The sequence below is a fragment of the Sorex fumeus genome, unplaced genomic scaffold, assembly GCF_029834395.1.
Source record: "Sorex fumeus unplaced genomic scaffold, SorFum_2.1 ptg000115l, whole genome shotgun sequence".
Classification (NCBI taxonomy): domain Eukaryota; kingdom Metazoa; phylum Chordata; class Mammalia; order Eulipotyphla; family Soricidae; genus Sorex; species Sorex fumeus.
Genome location: NW_026606172.1, coordinates 4,664,167 through 4,687,701, shown reverse-complemented (window position 1 = coordinate 4,687,701; position 23,535 = coordinate 4,664,167). Strand labels below are relative to the sequence as shown.

The 23,535-nt window shown below is 38.8% G+C and overlaps 1 protein-coding gene across 2 annotated transcripts in view; it reads left to right on the top strand.

Annotated features, from left to right (window-relative positions):
* ZNF654 (zinc finger protein 654) overlaps positions 1–23,535 on the top strand; it is a 121,701-nt gene that overhangs the window by 45,605 nt on the left and 52,561 nt on the right. For both annotated transcript variants that reach the window (XM_056135476.1, XM_056135475.1), the window contains exon 2: positions 4,714–4,859. In XM_056135476.1, the coding sequence (XP_055991451.1) occupies positions 4,714–4,859 (146 nt within the window). The remainder of the gene's footprint in view (positions 1–4,713; positions 4,860–23,535) is intronic.

The following is a 23,535-nucleotide window of genomic DNA, read 5'->3' as shown; positions in this document are numbered from 1 at the left end:
ATTCGTCGATTGCCTCGAGCAGGCCCCAGTAACGTCTCCTTCAACCCAGCCCTGAGATTTTTAAGAAAGTGCTATATTCAAGGCTCTTTAGGAGAATGAGACCCATCATAGTTACTGGTATTTGGCAAATTGGGTACGCCACGGGGAGTTTGCCAGACTCTGACGTGTGGGCAGGTTACATTCGGTAGCCTGCCAGTTTGTCCAAAGTAGGTATTATTGTTTTAATAACACCAAACATTAGCCAAGCGTCAGAAATTCTGGCCGACTTTGACCTGAGTGTGGAAAGGTCGGATTACAGCTGAATCTTACGAAGACAATGTTTATGAGAAACAGCCTTGTTCCTGACGCCCCATTTGCTCTCAACAGAACGACCATCTCTGAATGCAACAGCTATGTGTACCTAGGTCGAGAAGTCAACATGACAAATGACCTGGCACCAGGAGAAGAATCTCCGGCTCCAGGCACATCTCTTTGATTCCACTGTTCTTCCTGCATTAACATATGCCTCAGAGACCTGGGCCCTATGCATACAGGATGAGAACGCTGTTCGGGTCTCCCAAAGAGGAATTGAAAGAGCTATGCTTGGAATATCACGTTTCACTCAAATGAGAGAAAGAATCTGGAGTTCCGACCTCTGTTGAAGATCAAGAATCAGGGACACTGTCTGTGTAAACTCACACAAAGGGGGCGCAGCACACAGCACGGTGGCTCTATCTCCCGCCGCCTGCTTTCGGTAGTCTCACCCTTCTTCCCCACCCCGGGGAGGTCGATGGCGATGGTCAGGCTAAGGAAGGAACGAGGGCCAGACTGGTTGGTCTTAGTCGCAGTTTATTCCAATCCTCTCTCCATCCACACCAGTCTCCCTTCTCTGCCTCTGCTTCCCTTTTGCCCATTCCACAGTCTCATTATATCTCTCTCCATGAGGAATTGGGGGAACAGTTACTTATAGGTGCGGTCACAGTCAATAGGGATAGAAATCTTAGCCTCAGGGAAATATGCTCCTAGGGCAGATCCTCATTATCAGATTAATCCACCCTAGAGTGAATTCTCTGGGGTGTGTTTCTCCTCTCCTTGTCTAGCAAACATATAAGCATATATAATATAAATCATTTTGTATGGATACAGTAAGAAATATCTTAAACTTATAGAATTGTTCTCCTAGGGCCATATCGATCTCAGACTACAGTGCTCAGGCCAGATAGTGTTTCCCACCCGTAGCAGGATCCTAGTCTCGTCGTTACCTTTGGATCATGACAGCATTTGCCTATGATCAAACTCTTAACTTATAGTTAGGAATCATGGCACTTTGGCCTGGCCCATTTTGATGCCAGGGTAGCTCACCGCTTGCCCTGGGTCCATTCAGTCCCTCGTCGGGACCCTGCTTTTGGGGTGTTAGGAACTAAGGGCATCTGAGGCTTAAGTCGAGAAAGCAGATGGCCCGGGAGTGAATAATAGTCAAAGCCAATCAAATCCTAAGTTACAAAGCGTAATGTTAACAGTCTTCCTGTATCTATACAAAAAGGATATTGCTTTAAAGTAAACTGTTCATAAGGCATAAGGAGAGGAGAAAGGCAATATTTAACTCATACATATAAAATCATAGATTTCTGGAAAACTGACCTTACAAATTAACAGTGTTGTGATTGTGACAATGGAATGGAAGTGCCTCAGGAGCACTGTGATGGGTGTAACCAGATAAACCTAAGCTTCTTGTGAAAGAAGGACAAAGCAGTGTCACCCTACAGCTGTCTTGTTTGCCACGGTGTCAAAAATCAGATGGGCTGGTCACGTAATGAGATTTAAAGCAGACTGCTGGACTGACCGCTGGACTAGAGCTGTTACCGACTGGATTCCATGGGATGTCAAAAGACCATGTGGCCGCCCACCTACCAGATGGTCAGACTTCTTCATCAAGATCATGAACGATGACTGATTGATATGAACGATTGGTTTGAGGCTCTTTGTGTTCCTAGAGCAAACAGACGCCATTGGGCTACACTAGCACGGGACAGGGACAAATGGAGACGTTACTGACACCCACTCAAGCAAATCGACAATTAAGGAGTCAAGTGATCAAGTTTTTAAAAAATTTTTCATTTATTTATTTATTTTTGTATATTGGTGTTTGTGAAGGATAAAATATATCCTGTGTTTTGCTGTTTTGTTTGAGGTTGACCTATGAGATGTTGTGTGCTTTTCTGTCTGTCTTTCTTTCTTTCTTTCTTTTTTTTTTTTTTGTATTTTTGGGCCACACATGGTGCTACTCAGGTTACTCCTGGCTCTGCATTGAGAGATTAACTCCTGGCGAGCTTGGAGGATCATATGGAGGGTGCCGAGAATCAAACCTAGAATGGCTGTGCACAAGGCAAAATCTTTACCTGCTGTATGCTCGCAATTGCCCTCTGCTGTGTGCTTTTTTATGTTGTTCAGATCTTCTTTAAAAAATGTAAATAAATGTAAAGAATTAAACGATTTTTCCCCCCAGAATCTGAATTTCAGGACTCTTATATTTGGGGATGTTTATTTTTGAGGTTTTTAGGATTTTGATGAATTTTATTCTATTTTGGGGGATGGAGTTGGGGTTGGGGCACACTGCCAGGTAGGGGGCACACCCAGCATTGTTCAGGATTTACTTTTGGTTTACTGTGTTTAGGGATCACTTACTTTACTGTGTTTAGGGATCACTTATGGCAGTGTTCAGGAGACCTTTTGTGATCCTGTGGATCAAACATGGGTAGACTACATGCAATGCAAGTGCCTTACTTGCTATACTGCCAGTCATTTGTTCCATTATCATTTGGAATTATAGCATTTAGAATGTGTCTTTCAGGATTAATACTCAAATCTGTGTTCTTGTATATTCGATTTACTTGATGGATTCATTAAACTAGTGATAAAATTAATATTAGTGAATGACTTGACTTGATCTGTGAGGTCTTTAAAATAAGTAGTATCAGTAGGAGATTTCTGGGAATTCTAATCAGATAGGTTGTTTATTATATCATTCACATTAATAACATCAAGAAGTTCTGTTCCCAAATCTAGTCACATATCTGGGTGAAAGTTTCCACTTGTGGATTTTAGGTAGAACTTTCTGTTCAGTTAATCACAGTTCGGGTATTTTAATGATCCTACATGTATTTTAATGACCCTAAAAGGGAATTTTTGGGGGAGGAATTTGTGGGGGGAATCTACACCCATTATTGCTCAGAAATCATTTCTGGTGGGCTTAGGGGATCTAACCTGCGTAAATCAAGTACAAGGCAAGCACCCTACCTACTCACTGTACTATCGCTCTAGCCCCAAAAAGGAATATGATTTTAAGTTGATGTTAAAATTAATGTTAATGTTAGTTAATGTTAAAAGGGTTATATTAAAAGGCTTATGTTGTCTTTCACTTTATAGTGTTTTTTTCTTTTTTGGGGGGTTGCACACCTCGTTATGCTTAGGGCTTGCTTACTCCTGGCTCTATTCAAGGATCACAGGTATTCACGCAGGGGCTAAGCAAGCCCTTTACCTGCTATATTAGCTGTATTATCCCTCTGGCCCATCCCTGACTTAACGCTTTTGACAGAACAGAAATTTACGGTCATTTTCATAATGATTTACCTTAGTAAATTAAAGTATGGTGGTATGTAGTAAACATGGTACCATTTAAGAATAGGGTATAGCTTTGCTCTTTTTCCCTTCAATTTCTGTCATTGCATTTTTTTGTTCATTTTTTAAAAATTTTATTTTTATAAAGTTGTTCACAATTATTTATTCCATTTAATATTCATACACCAATCCCACTACCGTGCACCTTCCTAGCACCATAAAAGGAAAGTGTGTGAAGATTTGTCATGGCATATTTGAAGCCTTGACTATAATTTCAGTACTATTTACAATTTTCTACAACTTTATTGTAATTAAAAATTTCTACTAATGCTTAATGGACTGCTGATTGTGATCCTCTGTTTATTAGACCACTATTTTAAAGAATTCAGAACTGTAGTAAATACTTGATTTTAAAGAACCAGGTGGATGTTATTCTTTTGTTTGCAGCAATTTCACTTTTATTCTGGCCATTTTGTTAAGACACATACTGGAATACAATCAAAAAAAAAAGAAAATGATAGATGTGTTGCTTGCTGCACTTTTGCCTATTAGAGCTCTTTTAGATTATTATGTTGTATTATAAGCTCTTATTAGCTGAATGCTTATAATTAAGTACATATCACAGGAGAAATGTGTCAAAGTAAAATGGCATTGTATCACTGTATCACTGTCAACCTGTTGTTCATTGATTTCCTCAAGCAGGCACCAGTAACGTCTCCTTCATCCTAGCCCTGAGATTTTGGAAAACGCCACATTCGAGGCTCTCTCTTTCAGGGTCAGGCGAATGAGATCCATCATTGTTACTGGGTTTTGGTATATCGAATGTGCCATGGGTAGTTTGCCAGACTCTGCTGGATACTCTTGGTAGCCTATATTGTATTGTATGGCATTGTATTGTGTAATTTTATATATTTTAAATATTTAATATATATCTATATATATTTAAATATTTTATATATTTAAAAGAAGACCCCAGGACCTCACACATGGAAGACAAATAATTAAATACGTTCTTTTTCTGTTATCTAGTACATTTTATACAACTGCTAACTAAAAAATGTTGAAACTTAAAAAATATATTTATAATAATGTACATTTGAACTGCTTCCTTATTAGGTGGTTGAAGATTATGCTGGAAGATGGCAGGTCCCTTTGCCACAGCTTCAGGTTCTTCAGACTGCACTTTGCTGTTTTACAACAGCCAGTGCATCATTCCCGGATGAATGTGAGCACGTACAGTATGTTTTGAGTAGCCTTGCTTTGTAAGTACTTTTTACTTCTTATCACAATTGTTTCTTGATGTATTTAAAAATTGTTTTTGATTATTTTTTTTTTTTGCAGAAGGAACCTTTTCCAAAGTTTTTCTTAAGTAAAAATATTTGCATTTCAATATTTGGGTTCATTTTTGAACATTGAACCACAGTTTTACTTCTGTAATTAAAAAAAAATTGTAGTATAGTTTGGTCACTACTGTCATTTAATTTCATTAAAATTTCCCAGATTGCCTTGGTGTACTGTAAGTCTCAGAATATACCAATAAAGTCTGTCAGTTTGCAGGAAGTCCTTCAATCAAGTGAGATAGAGATTAGAAAACTCCTGGTTTGCAAAAATTCTTAATAATGATTGAATTAAAGACCACAAACTGAAAATTTCCTAGATTCTGTCAAAATTTCAGTAAAAAAGCAAAAACAAAAACAAAAAAACCCCAAAACAGTAAAAAGAAAAGTCATCACTATTGACTTAAAGATTTCAACAATTTTCTGGAGTTGGGGGAATACAGAAAATGGATTGAGAGGACCTTTGAAACAGAAGAAGAAATCAAAGCTCTGTTATAAGTGCCTCAGATTATACTCATATCACAGTATTGGGCTGGATTAGATTTCAGAATCATAGAAAAATATAGAATATGTCTTGTTGAATTAGTTGTAGTCTAGATATATATTTTATATATGGATATACTTTATTTTTTTATAAAATATTAGAAAGATTGATAGCTAAGACAAAATTATTTGCTATTTTATAAGATAGGAGGAAGACAGTCCTACCGTTCTTCCCTCAGTTTGTTCAGCTCTCCCACCAGAATCCTTGAGAGGTATAGAATTTGTACATGCAAGGTATGAAATAGAGATAAGTAATGAGATACTTTGGGCAATGCAGGTAAAATATTTTCTGTTCAAGCCAATCACCAGAATATGGTGAGTTAAAGGAATAGTATTACTCTTTCCCCCTCTAACTATATAAACACTGTGGTTTACAGAGTTGTTTGTAATACAGTTCTTTTTTGCATTCAGTGTTCAGCATCAATCTCATCACCAGGATGATCTTCCTTCCATAATTCTCTCCATTTTCCCACTTACCCCCAAACCTGTCTTCTTAGCAGGTACAAAATAATTTATTTTATAGCTTGTTACAACAAAATGGTAAGTGGAATTATCAAAGTTCCATAAAAGACAATTTTTCAAAAGCATTGTATCTATCTATATAAGAAAACTAATATCCATGGCCAGGAAAAACAGGGCCTAGGAGAACTGGTCAGTGGTTGGAATCAACCACAAGTGTGTGTAGAGGTAGGTAAGATAGAGAAGGGAACAACAGTATGACAATAACTGGAAATAGTCACTCTGAGCGAACTGAGTATTGAGTAGGTAAAGGGATATTCCTGATAACCTTTCAGTATCTGTATTGCAAACCACGATGCCCAAAAGGAAAAGAGGGAGAGAGAGAGGAAGAAGAGAGAGAGAGAAGAGAAAAAAGAAAAAAGCTTCTGCCATAGTGGCAGACTGGGGGTAGGGTGGGGTTGAGGTGATGGGAGGGAAACTGGGAACACTGGTGCTGGGAAATGTACACTGGTGGAGGGTGGGGTGTTGGAACACTATTTGACTGAAACCTAATCATGAACAGCTTTGTAAGGGTATTATCTCACAATGATTCAATAAAAAAATTAAAAAAACCCACAAAATTGTTATATCTTACAATGGTATTATTAAAGTCATTGGGAATTTATCGATTGCTTGTTGCTTATTGAGCCTTCTTTGTTACCGTTTTTGCTGATTGAGTTTAGTGGGTGTCTATGCCACTTCCCCATCTAATTTGCTGACTTCCCACTGGGCTGTCAGTATCATGGGATTTGGAGATTTGCACAGCCTTGTGTGAGACTGCACACTCTTGGAGTTCTAGGATCAGTAGAACTGGGATGATTCTTCGCCTCATTCCTGAGGAGGCCTTAGAGTTCTTACTTAGCCTGAAGTGGATGATATGGTCTGTAGCACTGTCCTCCCTTTGTTCATCGATTTGCTCGAGTGGGCCCAGTAACATTGTAAGACTTGTTCTTACTGTGTTTGGCACATCGAATACATCGAATACACTGTGATTTCCATTGGCTTGTTGTCTCTTCTGAGATTAGTCATAAAGCTGCAAAGTCGGCAATTTACATGGCAGAGACTTTAGGATATGGGTACAGCTGCTGGGGTTTTTGGCAGGATGGAGGTGGAGGGAGACTCCCTGAGGTGGAGGGAGACTCCCTGTCTCTTCTCTGAGAAGGCCCCAGAAATTTCAGCCTCCTCCCCTCCTGAGGAAGCCCCAGAGTTTTCAGCCTGATGAAAGGCTGAAAGGAAAACTGTGACGTCCGTTGGCTTAGCATCACTTGCGAGATTAGTTGTGAAGCTGTGCTGTTTATATGGTGGACACTGTGGGATGTGGGTGTTTTATTACTATGTTTTTGAAAGATATTAAGTAACTTTGGAGTAATGACCTTTGTATTATTGAACTTAATGTATACTTTGCACATGAGAAAAATGATTGTTTGTTCCTCTCTTTTATTATTTTTTAAAATTTCTTTTTTGGGGGACCATACCTGCCAGTGCTCAGGGCTTACTTTTGACTCTGCATTCAGGGATTATTCATGGCGGTCTCGTGGACTTTATGGGTTGCTGGGTATTGAACCTGGGTAGTCCATTTGCAGGACAAATGCTCTAGCTGCTGTACTATATATCTTGCCCCCTGTCCCTTTCCTTCTAAATTCACTCAGCATAATACTCTTCAGATCCATCTAAGCAGCACTGAATTGCATAGCTGAGAAATATTTGAACACAAGACAAGATTGCCCACTATCACCACTGGTATTCAATGTAGTACTGGAAGTCTTCTTCATAGCAGTTAGGCAAGAAAGAGATATTAAGGGCAACCAGATCAAAAAAAAAAAAAAAGTCGAACTCCTATTTGTGGATGATATGGTCTGTAGCACTGTAGCACTGTCCTCCCTTTGTTCATCGATTTGCTCGAGCGGGCCCAGTAACATTGTGAGACTTGTTGTTACTGTGTTTGGCATATCGAATACATCACAGGCTTTGCTGTGTGGGCAAAATACTCTTGGTAGCTTGCTGGGATCTCTGAGAGGGGCAGAGGAATAGAACTCAAGTCAGCCTCGGGTTGGCCATGTGCAAGGCAAATTTCCTACCAGTTGTGCTATTGCTCCAGCGATATTTTATATATTAAAATATTGGTCCTGTATTTTTTTTTTTGTGTGCCACCTCTCCTGCACTTTTATTTTATTTATTTTTTTATGTAGGAGTACTGCTATTTATTCAGCCACTGATTAACTGATTGAATTGGGCATGGACTCCACCTTACTTTTTTTTTCATAATTTAATTTATTTTTCTTCTTATATTTATATATTAATCACTGTGGGAAAAGTTACTAAGCTTTCAGGTTTAAGTCTCAGTCCTATAATGATCAAACACCTTTCCCTTCACCAGTAATCATTTTTCACCACCAAAAACCCCAATATACTCCCCCTCCCACCCCTCCCAATGCCTGTGAGGCAGATGATTTCTACTTAAGTCTTCTCTACATTGATTACATTATTTAGACAAAAGATGCACCATTATTGTTTAGAATTTCCCCCCAACAATCAGAATTGCTGAAAAGGTGTTGTGAAATAGCTTGTTTTCTATAGCTGGTTATGAGAATCATATAATACCACAAGGTCGCGATTTTGGATTTCTGCAAAGAGATTGGTTTCTGTGCGTCTGGTGTTATGGTTGTGCCAGAGAGCTGCTCGGGGTGGGAGGGGGGGGAACTCGTGACCTCAGTAGGATGTCAAGGATGAGCCGGTACCACCCCCCCCTCCCCCCCCCCCCCCCCCCATGAGACTGCAGTTGCTCCTTCAAAGCAAGGCTCATACCTGGTTTTCCTATAAGCTCTGAGGCAGCGGCCACCTTGCTGCCAGGAGGGAAAAAGGTGGAAGGGAGCAACACCCTTTCCCTCCCGGGGAGGCATGGCACCTTAGCTTAACGCATGGTCCACTCACTTTTCTGCCGCATGCTGCCAGGCTCTGAATTAAGTCCTTTTGCCTTTGGAGCCATAGCCGTGCCAGAGAGCCACTTGTGGGGGGCAACTTGTGACCTCAGTAGGGTGTGAAGGATGAGCCGGTACCACCCCCTTTCCCATGAGACTGCAGTTGCCCCGTCACCGCTGGCTCATACCTGGCTTTCCAATAACCTCTGAGGTGGCGGCCACTTTGCTGCCAGGAGGGAAAAAGGCGGAAGGGAGCAACACCCTTTCTCTCCTGGGGAGGCAAGGCGCCATAGTTTAACGCATGGCGCATTCACTTTTCTGCCACAAGCTGTCGGACTCTGGACTAAGTCCTTTAGCCTCTGGAGCCATGGCCGTGCCAGAGAGCTGCTGGTGGGGGGCAACTCGTGACCTTGGTAGGGCATGAAGGATGAGCCGGTACCGCCCCCCTTCCCATGAGACTGTAGTTGCCCCGTCAACGCTGGCTCATACCTGGTTTTCCAATAAGCTCTGAGGTGGCGGCCACCTTGTATGTGGTCCAGATGCATTTCTGCCAAAAGCCACTGGGTTTCGAGATTTGTTTCTGAGTCTCTGGGATCATGGCCATTAATCAGCTTGATCAGAAACCAGAGAGACCTTTTGTAGGCGGCGACTAGAGGTCTTGTTGGGATGGGGAGGAAAGGGCTGGTTCCACCCCCATGTGGTGAGGCCCCGCGTTTCTCGTCACTACAGGCCCAAACCTGACAGCCCAGTGGCCTCTGGAGGATGGCGGTCACCAGGCCTCCAAGGGGAACAAGCCAAGGCACAAAACCTGTTCCCACCTGGAGTGGCCCAGCGCCAGTAACCTACTACAGGAACAGGACGCATTTCTGCCAAAAGCCTTCGGGTTCCGAGATTCTTTTCTGAGTCTCTGGGGATCATAGCCATTAAGCAGTTTGATCAGGAACCAGAGAGGTCATGCCTCCAATTTTATAGCTGAGCCGGAGGTGGTTTGTGGGTATGTCTCCCACATACCTAACTTTTGGCTGTTTACTTTCTTGGTAAACTTTCCTCCAAGTTTTTGGGGTCTGGCCAAAGGCACAGCAGCAATTTTGGGGTATCTGAAAGCCTGACCGTGCCATCAGGCTGCTGATGCACTTGCCTCACAGGTACAGATTGACCTGCTGGCGGCACCATACCTCCTAGTCCTGTATTTTAAATAAAATATTGTAACTCTATAAAAAAGCACCTAAAAACGATGGATCTAATATAGTAAACTGGCAGGCTACAAAATCAGTGTGGAGAGGTTCATGGCTTTTCTATATGCAGGTAATGACATAGAACAAAAAGGAAAGACAATCCCATTCACAATTGTGTCTCAGAAATCATGAGCCTGGAAATCTTAATAAAAGAGGTGAAAGACTTACACAAAGAAAACTAAAAATCACTACTAAAAGAATTAAAAGTGAATAAGTAGAAATAGAAACACTTTTCTTTTTCATGGATTGAAAGGTTTAATATTGTCAAAACATCAGTTTCCCCCAGAGTGTTATAGATTCAATGCAGTCTCTGTTAAACTCCCCATAACACTTTTTTGTTTTGTTTTGAGACAACACCTCTCAGTGCCCAGTGATCACTGTTGGCAGGGTTTAGAGGATCTTACAGGGTGGCAGAGATTGAAGCTGGGTTGGCTTTGTGCCAAACAAAAGCTGTCCCTGCTATACTAATTCTCTAGCTCACCCTTCTCCCCACCCCCATGGCATTTTTTAAAGACAGAGACCAAGTGCTGTTAAAATTTATTTGGAATGGTACCCATTCCCTTTCTGCTCGTGCTCCCTCTCCTAACCCCCCTCCTCCAAACCAATCCAAGATGGAACTCCTCTCTGCAACTTCAGACTATAAAGCTGTAGTATTTAAAACAATGTAGTGCCTGAAATAAGGACAGACTCTTTTAAAAAATTAAAATAGAGAGTCCAGAAACATCCTCAAGTATGTGGACAATTATTCTTTGATAAAGGAGTAAAAAGTATGACGTGGGGTAAGGAAAGGCTCTTCAACAACTGATAGTGGAAAAAATGGCTAGTAACATCTACAAAAATTAATTCGAACTCTGACCTAACCTCGTACATAAAAGTCAAATTAAAATAGACTAAAGACCTCAAAGACTTGAGTCCATAAGTTATACTAAGGAGGATGTAGGTAGAACACTTAATAACATTGAATCTAGAGGTATCTCCAGTGATTCTGTGCATTGGCCAAGCTAACAGGAGCAAAGATAAACAGATGGGACTACATAAAACTTAGAAGCCTCTGCATCCAACAGACTGGAAGAGAATTTTTGCCCACCACTCATCCAAGGTACTAAAAGCATTGGTAGAAAGAGGAAAAACAACTTCACCCAAAAATGGGAGAGAGAGATGAATAGAAACTTTTTCATAGAAGACATGCAGATGAATGATATATGAAAATATGTTCTGTGTCACCATCAGCAAAATATAAATCAAAAAAACTATGAGATATAAGCTTGCACCGCTGAAACTGGCACATGAACACAAACCAATTTTGGCTTGTGTATGGGGTAATATTGGACCCTCAGTTCACTGCTGGTGGGAATGTCGATGGCCCAACCTCTTTTGAAAACAATATAGACACTTCTTAAAAAGCTAGAAATTGAGCTTCCATATATCCCAGCAACTCTACTTCTTAGTAACTATACCTCGGGTCTATGGTCTTTTTCTTATGTATTAATAGATACTCAAGAATCATATTTGTATAATTTAATATAAGAAATATAGTGAAAAATTCTTGGAAGAAATAAGAGTAACACTACTTTTGGAGAGAAAAACTTAAGACATATATACTCTGTAGTTAGCATTTTTCAGAGAGTTGAGATTGTGAAATATTTAATCGTCAAGGTACTCTGTGTGATGTGAATAATGAAATACCAAAAGTGATTTTGAGGTAATAAAATATAATGGCTCAAATTTAAGCTTCTGCAAGCTAGAAAGATAATTCAGGGGGGGATAAGGCATTTTCCTTGTACATGGTCAATCCCTTTTCAGTTCCTGGTAGTGCGCTCCGCCCTGGTTTGTTTAATGGTCTCTCCCTGCCACAGAACAGCACAGGGCCCCCACATGCACTCATGCAGAAATTTTGATTCCGTCTGCTGTTCAGAGCGCTGAGAGCTGCCATCCCTTCACCAGCTCTGGCACTTGCCACTGTGCCACTGCCATCTTGACCAGGACTATCAGATTTTTAAGTGTGAGATATTTTTAAAAAAATACTTCAAATTTTGTGTTGGCTTCCACCCAGTGATGCTCAGAAATCATTCCTGGCAGGATCTGGGAAACCATACAGTGCTGGAGGTTCAGCCACGGATAGCGCATGCAGCATAAGGGTGGCGGCCTTAACTCCTGTACTCTCTCTCTGGTACCCAATACTACTTTAAATGTTTTATATATATTTTATTTAATTTATTTTATGAAGAATATAGTAAATATATTAGGACTTAAAAAAATTAGGGATGCCTGGAGCGATAGTACAGTGGGTAGAGTGTTTTCCTTGCACGAGGAACCCCCAACATCTCATATGGGCCCCAGAGCACCACCAGGAGTAACCCCTTAGCATCATGGGTTGTGACCCAAAAAGCCAAGAAGGAAAAAAAAAATTTAGGGGTTGGAGCGATAGTACAGTGGGCAGGGCATTTACCTTGCATGAGCCAACCTGGGTTCAATCTCCAGCATCCCATGGTCCCCTGAGCACTACCAGGAGTGATTCCTGAGTGCAGGGCCAGCAGTCCTGAGCATCACTGGATGTGATCCAAAAAGTAAAAAACAACAACAAAATACCTATAGTATATAGTTAATAATTAAAAATTATATGACACACGTTATTATCCTACAACTTTTGAACAATACCTAATCCTTGCTTTTTGACTCTTGACAGTAGATGGCCAGCATGTTTCTGTAATCTGGATCTCAACTTTTCTTGTCTACTTCACAATCTTGCTCCTTGGTATGCTGGAAAGACGATTTTTGTGTGATTGTGAAAACTACTGAAACCAATTTGTTTATACTTATTTCTGCATATATTATTTGCAAATAAGAAGTATTCTTGGGTTAAATGTATCTATTTGGTCGGTCTTCTCCACCGCACCATTTCACCTATATATTGATAAAATATATAGATATTGCCTCTAAAATAAGGCTTTCAGAATTAAAAATTATTTAATTATCTCTGGGACTGGAGCAATAGCACAGGGGGTAGGGCATTTGCCTTGCATGCTGCTGACCCAGCTTCAATTCCCAGCATCCCATATGGTCCCCTGAGCACTGCCAGGAGTGATTCCTAAGTGCAAAGCCAGGAGTAACCTGGGGTGGCCCGGCAACAGTAACCTACTGCGTGGTCCGGACGCATTTCTGCCAAAAGCCGCTTGGTTTTGAGATTTGTTTCTGAGTCTCTGGGATCATGGCCATTAAGCAGCTTGATCAGGAGCCAGAGAGGCCGTTTGTGGGCGATGACTTGGGGTCTCGTTGGGGTGGGGAGGGCAGGCCCGGCCCCCCCTCCCCCCCGTGAGGCCCAACAAGTTTCGTCACTGTGAGCCCAAACCTGATTGTCCAGTGGCCTCTGAAGGATGGTGGTCACTGGGCCGCCAGGGGAAAGACAGTTAAAGCATTGACAGCAGTCAGGTGACGTTGAATAAAATGGGGATTGAAGGGCATAGCACACTAAGAGCCTTATACTCAGTGGCGAAAAGCTGAAAACATTTTTTATTGAGGGAATACATTTTTATATGTAATTTTTATAACACTATATATTTGTTTTATTTTTTCAAATTTTTAATATTTTATTTTCATAAAGTAGTTCACAATAGTTCATTGTAGATAATCAAACACCAATCCCATCACCAAGCACCTTCCCACCACAATAAGAGGGAAGTGTGTGAAGGTTGTTGTATTTCATTCTTGGAACTATTTAAGCCCGTATATAGACTACAAGCAAGTATTTTAAAACCAATCAAATGTGTATTGCTTTTGGTAAGTGGGCTAGAGTATAAGAGGCAGCTGCATACGCCAGGAAAATTCTGTGTTGCCCTTTTTCAGGAACTTTAGTTTAGTCTCTGGATCTTGGCCAATGATGAGATTACATGATGCCGGGGGCAGTTTGTGGGTGTGACTGCCAAGCTACTAGAAAATGAGAACTGGGGGCGCGGAGGCCCAGTCTCTATTTGAGTGGAGACCTCAGTCACTGATCTGTGCATGCCTGGGTTTTTCTGCTGGTTCTCTCTTGGGTGAGGTCATCTGAGGGTGTGGAGAATGACCTTGAGCATATTGGGTGTTGGGTGCTGGAGGTTTTCAGCTGCTGGGGTTCTGCTTGGGGGGTGGGAGGGAAAGTCAACCTGCCCCCCTCCGCGATGTCCAGGTGAAGACAGTCTGGCACGGGCTCAGGACATTCTGCTATATATTTGTATGTTTAAAAGGTACAATTTGTTACCTGATCATGTATTACCAGTGTTCCACAAGCACTCCACCATAGTCTTCAGGTTCCCTTCTACCCTTTCTATCCTCTCCCTTTTTCTCTTGGTAAGCTCAGCAGAGCCTAAGGGTTTGGTATGTAGTTGTGCTTTGTACTTTGATTGTACTTTGTTACTTTTATTTCTTTGTATACCACATATGGGTGAGATTATTTGTTTTTCTTTCTTCTTTGGAATTATTATGACAGCTTAGCGTGACACTCTAGTTCTATCCTTGTGGCAGTAAATGGTGGTATTTCGTCTTATGTTCATCACGTGCCTGCATGCGCGCATGAACACACACACACCCCTCTCACATCTTTTTCTATTTATTTGACTTTGGGTCTTATAGATCTTTATTTGGGTACTTGAGTTTCTTTCATATCTTTTTTTTTCTTTTTGGGCCACACCCAGTGATGCACAGGTATTACTCCTGGCTCTGCACTCAGAAATTACTCCTGGCAGTGCTCAGGGGAACCATATGGGATGCTGGGAATCGAACCCGGGTTGGCCACATGCAAGGCAAATGCCCTACCAGCCCCCTTTCATATCTTTTTTTTTTCTTTTTGGGTCACACCCGGCAATGCACAGGGGTTACTCCTGGCTCTGCACTCAGGAATCACTCCTGGTGGTGCTCAGGGGACCATGTGGGATGCTGGGAATTGAACCCGGGTCAGCCGCGTGCAAGGCAAACACCCTACCCACTGTGCTATCACTCCAGCCCCCCCCCCCCCTTTCATATCTTAACTGTTCTAAACAGAGCAGCAAAAACCAGATGTGCACATATATCTTTTTGAATTTGTATTTTTGGATTCTTGGGATAGATGTAGCAGGCTGAAATTTCTGGTGCATAGATCTATTTTTAATATTTTGAGAAATGTTCACATTATTATTATTTTATAATGTAGGAGTACTGCTATTTATTCAGCCATAGATTACGCTGATTGAATTGGTCATGAACTCCACTAATGTTCACATTATTTTCCTCGAAGACTAGATTAGTTTGTATTTCCACCAACAGTGTATACGGGCTCTTTTCCTTCACATCCTTTCTAGTACTTGTACTTGCCTTTTTTGCATACAGGCCATTCTCATAGAAATGAGTACTATCTTACTGTTTTGATTTACATTTTCCTGACAATGGTTACAATGAGTATTTTCATATGTACCTGTTTGCTATCGATATTCCTTTCTTGGTGAAGCATGGTTTAGCTTTTCTTTTTTCCTTTTATTCTTTTTGAACATACCAAGAATTGTTGAAAGACTGCTCCTGGACCTGGCTCAGTGTGCATGGAGCCATATGGTACTGGAGATTGAACAAAGAGCTCTTCTGCATGCAAAACTTGTATTTCAGCATGTTGTCTCCTCACTTTTTTTAATAAATGTTTTATTTTTTATTTTTATTTATTTTTGAATTTTTGGGTCACACCTGTTAATGAGCAGAAATTAACTCCTGACTCTGCACTCAGGAATTGCTCCTGGCAGTGCTCGGGGGACCATATGGGATGCCAGGGATCTAACCCAGGTGGGCCACATGGAAGGCAAATGCCCTACCCACTGTGCTGTATTGCTCTGGCCCCTGTCTCTTCACTTTTTGATAGAACTTTCTGTATCTTTGTTAATGAGTTTTGTGAATTCTTTATGGGTATTTTTTCCCTGAGCCCCATTTTTATTTTTAATACAGTTTTATTGCTAATAGTCATAGTAAACTACAGAATTTCAGTTAAACAATCTTAAACAGTAAAAATTAAAAAAAAGCCTTTATGGATCTTTTATCTTAATGAGATTAAAGATGTGTATATTGAAAACTATATTTACTGTTACGTAGAGACAGAAATTAATTGAAAGATAAGGACTGGAAGAGTTAAGATAACTACCCTACTCAAAAGTATTTTATAGATTCAGTGAAATTCTATTAGAATTTCAGTGTCATTCTTTGAGGAAATAGAAGAAACAGTAGTGAAACTGTAGGGAATCACAGAAGACCCTTTATAGATATAACAATCCTGGAAAAAAAACAAGAATGAAGGCTGAATATGCCCAATTTTATATTATTGTTGTGATTTTTGGGCTACACCAGGCATTCCTCAGGGATGATTCTTGGAGGGTCTTGGGAGACTATACAGAATGCTGGAGATTGAACTCTGGTAGATCATGTTCAAGGCAAGTACCTTACCAGCTGTATTGTTGGTCTGGCCTCCATCCACTCAGTTTTAAACCATCATAATGCTGTAGTAACAAAACCATGTAATGTTGGAATAAAATTCATAGAGACAAGTGAAATAGAATTGAGAGCCCAGAAAATCATTCTCATGTAGATGAAGAGTTAATTTACAACAAAGGAACCAAGAGAATAAAATAATAAAAAGACTGTTCAGGACAAATGGTAGTATGAAAACTGATTAACTGCATGCAGACAGTCTTAGAAACAGTCACTTTATATAGCTACATGCAAACCGTCTTAGAAGCCATCACTTCTTTTACCTTGCACACAAAGTAACTCAAAATCTGCTAGGCCAGAGAGATTGCTCAGGTGATAAATCACCATATTTAGCATGCATGAAGCCAAGGTAAATCCCTGCTCCATTTATACTCCAGCATTTAGTGGTATAGGTCTTGATTCCCAAGTACTGCACTTAAGTACTGCACTGAGGGACTCTTAAGTACTACACTGAGGGACTCAGAAACTCAGCTACTGGGCTGAATATTGTAGGGCGTGACCAAACACCTTGAGCACCACTTGGTGTGGTCTCTCTAAAAACAGATTACTTACATGAATCATAGAATAAATTGATGCTCCATGAAAATATTATGCATAACTCATTTGACTTATAACAGTAGGGAAAACAAAAATAAATGGGATTACATCAAACCAAAAGGCTTTCACTGTAAACAAAATTCATCAAAACAGGGAGACATCTTGCATAATGGGAGAAATAACTTGCACAAAATACGTCTTAAAAAACATTAATATAAAATATACTAGAAAACTTTTTAAAATCATAAAAAAGATGAGATTATCAACTATGAATACTTTAACATCAGAAATCTTAAAGTGGGTAGATAACAGGAAAGTAAAAGAAATCCTTATCTGAAAAAAACTCATTATTTGCAAGTGATACGATAGTACATATGTAGACAACTAAAGCCTCCATGATAAAAGATGTTGTGAACCATGGTATATATCAATGCAACTGGCTATAACATTAGTATACAAAAACTTGCTTTCTTATGTGCAAATAATGAACAAGAAGTTGATATTAAGAAAATAATCACTTATATAAAGTTACAAAATATGAGATTAATACCCAAGAATAGCTGAGATCAGCACCAGGAGGATTACTCCATAACTTAGAGGCCAGCCGGGTATCCTAGAGGAAAGGGCAGTTCAGATAGAGAAGGGAGCACCAAATAAAGGGTGTTTGGAGGATCCTCCCAGGAGGGGAGATGCATGTCGAAAGTAGATTATGGACTGAACATGTTTGCCACTCAATGCCTCTTTTGCAGACCACAACACCCAAAAGGAGAAAGAGAACACAGGGGATTGCCCTGCCACAGAGGCAGGGGGGGATGGGGGGATGGGGGTGGGAGGGATATTATCCATGGTGGTGGAATGGGCACTGGTGGAGGGATGGGTATCTGATCATTGTATAATCGAAACCCAAGCACAAAAAATTGTAAATCTACAACTGTACCTCATGGTGTTTCACTAATATAAAAAAAAATCATAAAAAAAAAGAAAATAATCACTTATGTGTCCAAAACAAAATGAAATATTTAGTGATAAATTTAATAAGGTAGGTGAAAAATGCATTAACTTTCAACTGGAGCACACTGTTAAAAGACAGGAGGACATTGAGGAACAAATAGTGAAGCAGATAGGGCTCTTGCCTTGCATGTGACTGGTTCAGGTTTGTTCCTGCATACAATTCCGTGCCTCCCTAGCAGTGATCATTGAGCATAGCGTCAGGAGTAAGCCCTGAGCACCACCAAATCAGGCCCAAAATATAAAAAAGGGGAAGAAATTGAAATGAAAAGGTATTGTCCAGATTAGTAAAAGTATTATATGGATTTAATGCAATCCCAATCCAATGATACTTTTAAAGAAATAAAACAGAATTTACTAAGAATTAAATGGAATCATAAAAGACCTTGAAAATTGAAAGCAATCCTGAGGAATTACAATAAACTGCAGATATCATGTTAACTTACTTCAAACTGTACTATAAATTAATAGTACTTAAAACTTGTTAAAATTTAAAACTCATGAATAAAACAGATACATGGATCAATGGAATAGAACTGAAAACCCAGAAATAAACCCATACATTTTTGGTATATCATCTATCCAAGACTATACATTTGGAGAAAGGAAAGCCTTTTCAGTAAATGGTGTTTTTTTCTAACCAGATAGTCACGTGTAAAAGGATGTAACTGGGCTTCTGTTAATCCTGTGTACCAAAAATAAATAAATAAATAAATTCAGCACCAGGGACTTAATACTTAATTGTAAAGTACCACTTATCTTCAGTTTTGAGATTTTGGGTTCAGTTCTTGCCACCATACGTACTCAAATTCTAACTATAAACACACTGTATGATATAGCAAAACAATACTTAACACAAAAAATAAAGCTACCACAACACAGATAAACCACCAAATCATTACTCTGAGAGAAAGATGGTGTATTTTAAAAATTCGACATATATGGCTTATATGAAAAGCCTAGAAAAAGCAACTCTGTTATATAGAAAACAGATAATTGTGGCCTTGGGCTGCTCAAGAATTAGAGATTGACCACAAATGGGCATAAGGCCGCTTCCTGGCGTGAAGAAAATGTTTAAAACTGCACCATGGTGATGGCTGCAAAACTATAAATTTACTGAAATTGCTTGAATTGTATACACTTATGATATATGAATTCAAAGACATGGAAAATTATACCTCAAGAAAGCTTTAAATAGACAGTTAGCAAAGGGTAAGGAGTGGAGGCTTATAAACTAAACAAGACTAATGATTGATGTTTCCATTCTGAAAGAATATCAGGGTCTGTTTCCATTGGCCATTGTCTAGTCCTTTGATTTGTTTCTTTATAGTCCACGTATGGATGAGATACAGTCCTTTTCTTGACTCATTTTTACCTAGAGTGAAATCCCTCCAGTTCCATCCACATTGTAGCAAAATTCAAGAATTCAACTTAGAGCTGATTAGTATTCTACTGTGTGTGTGTGTGTGTGTGTGTGTGTGTGTGTGTATATATAACCCATGTTTCTTTGCTTTTCTTTAAAAGCTTTTTAAAAACATATTGTACAAAGGTGTGAGAAAACATGTTCTCTCTGTCTTGAAAGCCAAAATAATATAAATTGGTTGAACAGCTACGGAGAAAATCTGGCATTAACTACCAGAATGATAACCTTGTATTCTTTGAAAAAATTTTATTCTTAGGCTACATCAGTGATACAGATAATTCTTGCACACATTCCAAAGTCAACGTATTTATACGAGATTGCTGATGATAGCAATAGGTTGAAATTAAAAAAACATTTGTAGGAAATACTGATCAATTAAATTTTTATATATCTAGAAGAACAAAATAATTCTGCAGTTATTTTGATGACTAATGAAGTTCTTTCATGTAAATAAGGAAAGTTGAAAGTACAGAACATTGAATATCATACATTAGCATTTTTGCAAAAGGGAGATAATAAAAATACAATTTTTTCTTCCATTAATGGATATTTGGATATTTTAAAATATTTTTGGCTATGAAGAGCTATGTAGGGATAGGCATTTTTATTTCTCTTTAATGATAAGAATGTAGTTGCTGGGCCTGGAGAGGGAGATAGAACAGAGGGTAGGGCATTTGCCTTGCATGCTGCTAACCCAGGTTTGATTCCTAGTATCTCATATGGTCCCCTGAACCCACCAGTAGTGATTCCTGAGCACTGCAGAGCCAGGAGTAAGCCCTGAGCACCACCAGATGTGGCAAAAAAAGAAAAAAAAAAGGAATGGGATCACTAGAGATTATTTTATATTTAACAGCTCCCTAACTGAATTAGCCTTTTGTTTCCAAAATGGTTGTGTAATTGAAAATTCTAACCAGTTTATGGGGGCTTCATTTTTCATTTTCTCTCATCTTGTATGTACATTTTTTCTTTTATATAGTAGTCATTGCATTTTTATATCTTGATTTTCGGTATCATTTATGTTTTTATTTGAATTAAATGATTTTCATGTAATCATTTTAATAATAAAATTTAATTTTTATTAAACTATTTTAATATGCTGTTGCAAACAATTTTATATGTTATTATTTGCTATTATATACTGTTCATTAAAGTGTCTTTAAAATCTTTTCCGAATTGGACTTTTCTTCCTTTTATCTAAATTGTAAGAACTCTTTACCTGTGATTTTTAAATATTCTCCTACTCTATTTTCTCTTTTCATTTTCTAGTGGGTGGTGTTTGAAGATCATTATTGATTTTTAGAAATTTGATTCTAGTTTTCTTTATATAGTTCCATCAGTTATCATATGTTTCTTGAATGTTTAGATTCATAATTTTCACCAAGTTTGGGAAATTACTTTAAAGTTTTTTTTTTTTTTAATAACCATCATTGTTTTCTTACGTACCACTATTCACAGAGTGTCTACCGTTATTCTGTAGCTAACTGTTCTGTTTATCTTTTATAAGCCTTTTGTGTGTGTTATTTCAAGAATGCTGTATCTTGTATTTTCCTAACATTTTCTACAATGCCCAAGTTGACATATAGCCCTCTACAATGTATTTTTATTCCAGGTATTTATTATTATTAAAGTTTTATTTGTCTCTTTTTGTTTTTGGGGGGCCACACCTGGCAGTGCTCCTGGCTCTGTGCTCAAGGATTACTCCTGGCCTGGCTGGGGGATCATATGTGGTGCCAGGCAAATAATACTGGATCAGCTTGTGCAAGGCAAGTGCCTTAACTTCTGTTATCTCTTTGGACCTTATTTGGGTCTTTTAATCTTTGTATTTCTGTATTGTGTTTATTCTTTATTGTTTTGTTTTAGCAGTGAGATGCAAATTATTTCCATGACTCTGATGCTGCTCATGGCCTGTTTTATTTGTTGTTACTTGTTTTGTATGACTCTCAACTTGCTAATGCTCATCGTGTTTTTAAATAGAGGTGTAAGAAAATATGTGACAGATTTCATATGGTCTACAAAATCTAAAATGCTGTCTGACAACCCAGATTCAGACCAAAACAGTGTAACATAAGAAGGTACAGTTATGATAGTTGAAACAGATTAACGTTCATAACCTTGGCTAGATTTACTTAAAGGTACACTTTTTTGCTTAACAGTAAAAAAGAAATGTTTATTTCTAGGTATAAATACTGTTAACTTAGGCTTATAGTGTCATACGGTGTGAAGTCCAACTTTTAATCAGAAATTACAGCAAGAAAAGAAAAGAGACAAATTCGTAGAATCAAATTTAGATAGAAAGGTTTTAATGAGATAGGAGTGGATAATGTGCTAGAATATGTTGAGGTTTAAATAAGTAGACTAGTTTAAGAAAGATTCAAATGCAAGTACTGGAAGTATGAAGCCCAGTAATAGAGGAAAAATTCCTGTGATGGCATCAGTAGACAATACACAACTGAGCAAAATATGTATGAATTTGGATATAGACAAATAAAAATTAAGGCAAAGATAAAAAAATATAGAGTAAAACATCTAATTTATTTTGGAAATTATGAAACTATTTAAATCCCAGGAGAGAAAAATGAGAGGAAATGCTGACTCACAGGAGTGATTATGAATTTTCCAAATACAATGAAAAACAGCAAGCCACAGATTAAAGAAACAAAAAGCGACGAGGAGGACACACATAAGTGGACATTTGTGCATTCATCCCTAGATATCCACCCCATCTACTTAGGCACATCACATACAAACTTAAAATCATAGAGAATATTTTCAGGGCTACCAGAGAAATAAGACATTACCTACTTTAGAAGACTAAACAGAAATACAATATTTCAGAAACTACTCAAGCCAAAATACAGTGAAGGGACATTGTTAAAATTCTGAAAGAAAAAGTGCTGAATTCAAATGTAGAAATAAGGGTGTTTTCAGGTAAACAAAACTTTTAAGAATAGAAAGAGGGATCGGAGTCATAGAAAAGCAGGTTGAGCGTTTGCCTTGCACGTGACTGACCCGAGTTCAATCCTTGGCATTCTATCCCCAAGCACCACCAGGAGTAATTTCTGAGTGCAGAGCCAGGAGTAACCCTAGAGCATTGCTGGGTATGACCCAAAAAAGAAAAAAAAAAGGAAATATAGCCAAAAGAAGTAAGCTCAAAAAGAATAAAAGCTTGGAGAGGAGGTAAATAAAAATTTTTAATTTTCATTATGTCTGACCATTGTAAAACATGTCTAAAGTATAGGTAGTGAACTTTCTTCAAGGGTCACAATGTTTCAGATTTATAGATCATAGAGTCTTCTTAAAGTACTTAACTTTGCTCTTGTACCACTGAAATAGCTGTCGGCAATATATGAGATATAAATTTATGTTTGTGGCTTAGTAACACTTATAAAACTGTCTGCACCTGGCAATGCTCAGGGGACCATTTGTTCCTGGAGATGGAACCAAAGTTGGTGCAGGCAACCCCTATATTCTCTCTCTGGTCCTCCACATTTATTTTTTAAGCTATATTATACTCATTTTATATTCAGAACCTGAGTTTAACATATAAAGACTTTGTAGGCTATCTTACTAATGATTGATTTTTGCTAATGGTGTTGTGTTTTTTATTTTACTAAAAAAAAATTTAATCCTAGATTAGGTAACTTTTTTTACAGTAGTGTTAATGTTTTTGACAGCTGCAATTTTTTAATTTTATTTTCTTTTTTGGGGTCACACCCGGTGATGCACAGGGGTTACTCCTGGCCCTGCACTCAGGAACTACTCCTGATGGTGATGGGAAACCATATGGGATGCTGGCGATCAAACCCAGTTTGGCCGTGTGCAAGACAAATGCCCTACCTGCTGTACTATTGCTCCAGCCCTGACAGCTGATTTTGTTTGAGAAAATTTATTTGAAAATTTTAATGAGACACATCTAAGTGTAAGTCAGTGGTGGTATGTGTTGGTGTCAGTGTATTAATATACAC